Source organism: Centrocercus urophasianus, unplaced genomic scaffold (genome assembly GCF_019232065.1).
Source record: "Centrocercus urophasianus isolate 14NV4802_14NV808 unplaced genomic scaffold, USGS_Curo_1.0 seq_1207, whole genome shotgun sequence".
NCBI classification, from domain to species: Eukaryota; Metazoa; Chordata; class Aves; order Galliformes; family Phasianidae; genus Centrocercus; species Centrocercus urophasianus.
In genome coordinates, this window is record NW_024884373.1 from 1 (window position 1) to 6,379 (window position 6,379).

At 60.3% G+C, this 6,379-nt stretch overlaps 1 protein-coding gene across 1 annotated transcript in view; it reads left to right on the forward strand.

Moving 5' to 3' along the window:
- Positions 1 to 2,280: 2,280 nt before the first annotated feature.
- Positions 2,281 to 6,379, forward strand: part of SEMA6B (semaphorin 6B) — a 6,063-nt gene continuing 1,964 nt past the window's right edge. Inside the window, exons 1-12 of the mRNA XM_042811142.1 lie at positions 2,281 to 2,383; positions 2,534 to 2,663; positions 3,006 to 3,066; positions 3,148 to 3,210; positions 3,608 to 3,709; positions 3,890 to 3,980; positions 4,084 to 4,203; positions 4,292 to 4,380; positions 4,479 to 4,696; positions 4,789 to 4,920; positions 5,260 to 5,409; positions 6,126 to 6,320. Of these exons, the coding sequence (XP_042667076.1) occupies positions 2,281 to 2,383; positions 2,534 to 2,663; positions 3,006 to 3,066; positions 3,148 to 3,210; positions 3,608 to 3,709; positions 3,890 to 3,980; positions 4,084 to 4,203; positions 4,292 to 4,380; positions 4,479 to 4,696; positions 4,789 to 4,920; positions 5,260 to 5,409; positions 6,126 to 6,320 (1,454 nt within the window). The remainder of the gene's footprint in view (positions 2,384 to 2,533; positions 2,664 to 3,005; positions 3,067 to 3,147; positions 3,211 to 3,607; positions 3,710 to 3,889; positions 3,981 to 4,083; positions 4,204 to 4,291; positions 4,381 to 4,478; positions 4,697 to 4,788; positions 4,921 to 5,259; positions 5,410 to 6,125; positions 6,321 to 6,379) is intronic.

Below are 6,379 nucleotides of genomic sequence, written 5' to 3' on the forward strand. Positions count from 1 at the left end.
CCCCCCCCCGAGGCTGTGGGTGCGGATGGGTGGTGCCTGGCACTGAGCTTGCTATCAAATGGGGAAACTGAGGCACAGCACAGGGACAGCTCACCCACAGTAATTTGGCACCTCCAGGTCACAGCCATCCCCATTCCCCATCTCCCAACTCCATCCCAAAGCTTCTACCGGGGACCCCAACCCCACTCCAATGTCGGGGGCACCCCCTCTCACTGCCTCAGTTTCCCCGCAGCTCCCTCCAGCCGTCCCCGCTCCTCTCCCCCTTCTCCTCCTCCTCCATCAATGGGGCCCTGTTCTCCGCTGTGCCCCCCGCTCGCCGCCAGCCCCCTCCTCCCCGGCCCCTCTCAGCCATTGCCTTTTCTTCACCCTCACAATCGGAGGCATTTATGCAGCCGGAGGCTCGGGTTACCCCGACTGTGCTGGGCACCCGCTCACTGTCACCGCTGAGCGCCGGGGGACGGTGACACCGGAGCCCCCCAGCTGGGTTACAGTCACTGGGATCAATGGCATGGAGCTTCTGAGGGTCCCTGCACCCCAGATCCCACTGGGAGAGTGGCTGCGTGGCAACTGGAGGCTATGGGCAGTGCTGGAGGGGTGGGGGGAGATTCTCAGGTGGCTGATAGGGGTTGAGCCCTATCTGTGGGTGATGTCCCCTGCTAAATCCTCTGGTCACCAAACTCCATGGGGATGCCATGATTTGGAGATTTGTGCCCCGTTGTGAGATTTTTTTGAGTGGGGGGGGAAGAGGGGAGTTGGGAATTGCTTTGGGAACAGCCTCCCCCAGTGACCAAAAGTCTCTGGGGGGCACAAAGGCATTGGGGAGGTTGCAGGCTGAGGCTGCATGAGAGGTCCCCAGTGGCTCCTAAAGCTGCAGGTAAATGGAGGACTCTCCTGGGGGGGGTCACAGAGGGGGCCCACCATTCAGCACAGGGGGTGAAAGCTTCCAACAGCCGCCCTGGGGGGGGAGATGGCTTTAATGGTTGCAATTTAATTCTTAATGGCTTAAAAAAAAAAAAAATTAAAAAATCACCCAGGAACCCAAACACTCAAAAATTAAATATAGATAATTTCCAGGCTGGCTCCCACGGGATGGGGTCCTGTCCTGTTGGTGATGGGGTGAGGGCACAGTGCAGCTGCCGTTGGGGACATGGGAGAGCTGTGGCTCAGAGAGCCCACAGTGTCACCATCTGCCGTCCCTGAGAGCTGTGACATCGTGGTCGGGTCCTCTGTGGTCGGTTCCTGCCCAGGGGCTGTGGCATAGCAGCGTTTTGGGTTGGGTGTCCCCAGAGCTAGGCAGGATGGAGACAGTGCCAGCTCTCAGCCGGGATGTGACACTGCACAGAGTCATGGGTTGCTGGTTCTTATCCAGTGGCTCTGTCACCACGGAGGGGATTGGGATGGGGACTGGGTCAGGTCTCAGCACTGGAACGGCTGCGGTGCCTGTGTCCCTTGTCCCCCTACAGTGTCACCCTCCCTCACTCCCTGCAGAGGAGGGCGACGGTTCGATGGCACCCGCATCCCCACTCGCTGCCCTCGCCAGATTGAGAATCAATTAAATCGCCTCCTGTTAATTACCCAGCCCCGCTCCACGCCGTGTCACCCACAGGCACACAGTGGGGATGGCACCGGTGCCTGGAACAGTGGGGGTTGGTGACAATGGTGACAGCAGGGCTGTACTGTTGGGGGTGGGGGGGTATGTGGAGCTGATTCCCACACCACCACTTTCCTGTTGATTATCCAAAATGGTATGATTGCATTTTGGACAGGGAGAAGGCAAGTGGCAGCTGCAGGGCTGCAGTGGGGGATCTTCCCTTCTGCGGGATGGCTGTGCTCCTCTGTCTGCATGTCCCCACGTCCCCATCTCCATGTCCCTGCAGCCGTCCTGCAGCCAGGAGCCCAGGTTGCACCCAGTTTGTACCCAGTAGCTCCAATGCAGAGCAGTGCAGGCGCTGGGAACGGGCTGGAGGAGGGCGTAGGAGCTGCTTTTCCCAGCATATTTGGAATTCTTCAGCTGGGGAAGGACTCACTTCCCCCATCTCCCAGACACACCCCTGGTCTCACACCGCTGGCTGCTGGCTCTGGCCCAGCCCCAGCATCTCAGACCATCACCCTTCACATCAGGGCTCCCCCCAGGACCCCCAGCCTCAACGAGGCACCCCATGAGCACTGGCAATGGCTTTGGGGTGCAGGTAGGGGCATAGAAGGGAGGAAGGTGCTGCCCCGTCCCACCTCTTCCCTATCCGCAGGTGCTGTGGGTGCCTGCCTGCACCAGGGGAGACAATGTGGCCCCCCCTCGTCCTGCTGCTCCTGCTCACGGCGGAGAGGACGGCTCACAGCACCTTCCCCGAGGAGCCCAGCCCCATCGCCGTGGCAAACGAGGACTGTGAGTGCCTGGGGAAGGGGCCAGGGGAGCACAGATTGGCGCAGAGAGGGGACGGGGTTGGGGGGCTTGGGGTGCAATGTGAGTTGGGGCTTGACTGGACATGGAGCTGTGTGTGATGCTGTGTCCACGTCCCCCTCCTGGTGTCCCCAGATGTGAAGCACTACGCTGTGTTCGTGGGCCATGGCAGCAGCCGGCCGGGCGGCCCTGAGGGGGGTGGCACCGAACGCCTCAACATCCAACGTATCCTCAAGGTCAACAGGACCCTCTTCGTTGGAGACAGGTGTGAAACATGTGGTCCTCAACCTCTGCGCCCCAAACATATCTATGGGCCACATCGTTTGGGAAGGACCCTGCTTCCTGCCCCGGGGGCCCTCCTGGCACCTAAAAGTCTTCCCCAGCCTTTGAGTTTGGACACCCCAATCCCATAGCGGGGTGCTGTTGGACACCCCAATTCTATATGCTGGGGGTCTCTGGGCTGCCTGTGCCCCAGAGGTGTTCATTGCCCACCCCACTCCATCCCCATGGGGCAGACAGGCTGGACACACAACCCCACACTGCAGGGCACATCTCTGAGGTGTCCTCAGGCACCCACGAGGTGGTGACATCCATGTCCTCCCCGCAGGGACAACGTCTACCGTGTGAGCCTGGAGCCCACTGCTGGCAGTGAGATGCGCTATCACCGGGTAAGGGCAGACCCCCAGGCTCTTGTGGGGCACTGGGGGGGGGTCTGTCCTGGCCCAATGTTGGATTTTCTGCCCCCACAGAAGCTGACTTGGAGGTCAAACCAACACGACATCAGCATCTGCCGGATGAAGGGGAAACACGAGGTATGGGGGGGGGTCCATGCAAGCTCTGTGAGCCCCCCTCACCCTCCTGCATCCCACGTCACGTGTCACCATCCCCCAGTGTCACCCTGTGCCTCTCGGCTCCCAGCCAACGCTTGTGTCAACTGTGATTTATTGGACGCTGGTATAATTGGGTTTGTAATTAATTATTTCTGGCCCGTTGATCAGAACAGACACATCTCATAATCTGCGAGAAATCCAATTTCCAGGTCCCGTCCGTGTCCCCTGGGGCTGCCCCCCCCCCCCCCCCCCCCAGCCCAGCCTCTTGTGGTGAGGGGGGCAGAGGAGACCACCCCCCCCCCCCTTTCCCTGGGGCTGTTTTTGGGGCTGGTGCTGGGGAGTGGATGCAGAGGCTCACGGCCCCTTCTCACTGGCACAGGCAGAGTGCCGAAACTTCATCAAGGTGATGCTGGTACGGAACCAGAACCTGCTCTTCGTGTGTGGCACCAATGCCTTCAACCCCATCTGTGCCAACTACAGCGTGAGTCCTCTGCTGCTGGGATGGGGCTGGCGGGTGTCAACAGGGACAGGAGCTCTGAGGAGGAGAGCATTCCCCTTTGGGGGTTTCCTGCTCCTCAGGAGGGTGATGCCACCACCCAGACCCTGCGTTCTGGCATGGCACCCCCTGGCCATACTGACAGCCCTGTGTTGCCCTCTGCAGATGGACACTCTGGAGCCCGTTGGGGACAATATCAGCGGCATGGCACGGTGTCCCTACGACCCCAAGCACGCCAACGTGGCACTGTTCACAGGTCAGTGCTGTCACAGTGGGGACCACCGGTTGGGCACTGCTCCTCCCGGTGCTCTCTGTGTGCTGTCTCCATCCGCATCCCCATGCTTGTGTCTCCCGTGCAGGGGGGATGCTCTTCACAGCCACAGTGACAGATTTCCTGGCCATCGACGCCGTCATCTATCGCAGCCTGGGTGACAGCCCGACCCTGCGCACGGTTAAACACGACTCCAAGTGGTTCAAAGGTGCTTCCAGCGTGGTGTGCGTGGCACCGCTCCCTGTCCCCTTCTGCTCTGTCCTGGGGTAGCCCTGACCCCGTTGTTGTCCCTGCAGAGCCCTACTTTGTGCACGCGGTGGAGTGGAGGAGCCACGTCTACTTCTTCTTCCGGGAGATCGCTATGGAGTTCAACTACCTGGAAAAGGTTGGAGAGGTCCCTGCGGTGACCCGAGCCTAGGGGGACCCTTGGGGTGGGGGCTGTGCCTTTGTCCCCTGCTGGGTGGTGACAGGCATCCCTTGCAGGTGGTGGTATCCCGAGTGGCTCGGGTGTGCAAGAACGACATGGGGGGGTCACAGAGAGTGCTGGAGAAGCAGTGGACATCCTTCCTCAAGGCTCGGCTCAACTGCTCCGTGCCGGGTGATTCACACTTCTACTTCAATGTCATCCATGCTGTGACGGATATCCTGGAGCTCAACGGGCGCCCCGTGGTGCTCGCCGTCTTCTCTACGCCCACCAACAGGTTGGCCTCACAGAACCGAGCTGAGGTGTGCCCAGTAGGGTTGGGAATGTGGGTGTGGGTTGTGGTGTTCATCCCACACTGCATCTCCCCAGCATCCCCGGCTCGGCTGTGTGTGCCTTTGACATGACCCAAGTGGCTGCTGTCTTCGAGGGGCGTTTCAGAGAGCAGAAATCGCCAGAGTCCATCTGGACAGCTGTACCTGAGGACATGGTGCCAAAGCCCCGGTGAGAGAATGACCCATAGGGACAGCAGGGATGGTGGCAGGGGAAAGCCGGGTGGGTGGTGGCAGGAAGGGGGTTGGGGATGGAGGTGGGGAGGCGGGTAGGGATGGAAGTGACCAAGGCTGGTGGTAGGGATCAGAATGCGAGAATTGGAGGAGTTGGGAGGGACCTTCGGATGTCCTCCAGTGGGAATGGGGATGTCAGGAAGTGGCACGGGGATAGACATTGGAATGGTGACACCAGAGCCAGTATCAGCAGAGCTGGAGACAAGACTGGGACAGAAATGGGACGGGGCTCAGCCACGCCGTGGCAGTGCTGAGCTTTGCCATGCTGTGCTGTCAGACCGGGGTGCTGTGCGGCCCCGGGGATGCGCTACAACTCCTCCAGCACCTTCCCCGATGAGATCCTCACCTTTGTGAAGACGCATCCTCTGATGGATGAAGCGGTGCCGTCCCTGGGCAACGCGCCCTGGATTGTCCGCACCATGAGTCGGTGAGTGTGGGGGTAGGACGGAACCTGGAGAGGCTGCAGAGGGGCCCCCAGCACGAAGCAGTGCAGGAGATTGGCTGCTTTTGGGATGCACGTGTGTAGGTGCATGCACAGCCTGCTTGCAGCTGTGCCCATCCGTGTGCATGGCTTGCACTGCTGTGCCTCAGCACGTCGCTGCCTCCAGCACTGCCCCTGCATGGGAGAGCACCATGAGACCTGATAAATGTCATAAACTTTGCAGCTGAGATTGTCTCATCCTAATTAAATCTGTCTTAATTGCTGTTTAATGGGGAATTAATCAAGCCGCGCTCTCGGACCACAGCCTTCAGCCAGCAGGACAGCATGCAGGGCTGGAGATGGGGCTGTGGGGATGGGGACAGGGACACAGGGATGGGGACTGGCATATGGAGCAAGGGCTGGGGATCAGCTGGGGTTCTGCAGGGGGACCAGGGCTGGATCCCAGGGCTGGGAACTACTAGCTGCAACTAGAAGGGAATCCAGGCAGGACCTTAAGTGGGCTCTGGAACGGGTTTGACTGCATCATGATTGGGATCCATGCCCAGTCTGCCTGGGATCTGAACTAGTTTCCATGTAGGATCTTTGCTTTCCCCTGCATTCTGTGCTCGTCCACGTCCTGGGGTTCAGCTCCCAGCCTGCCTCTGTTTCTCCTCCTGAGAACACTGCTGGCCCCAACACCCTGCTCTGCTCATGCTGTGCAGGTACCAGCTCCGCAAGATTGTGGTGGACAACGCGGCAGGACCATGGGGCAACCACACCGTGGTCTTCCTGGGCTCCAGCACAGGCACCATCCTCAAGTTCCTCATCCATCCTAATGCCACCAGCAGCCCGGCGCCTGCACCCCCCGGCAGCCAAAGCGTCTTCCTGGAGGAGTTTGAGACCTACCAGCCTGGGAGGTGGGCTGGGGTGGGGAGAGAGGGGTGAGCGGGTGGGTGGGTGGGTGAGTAGGGGATGG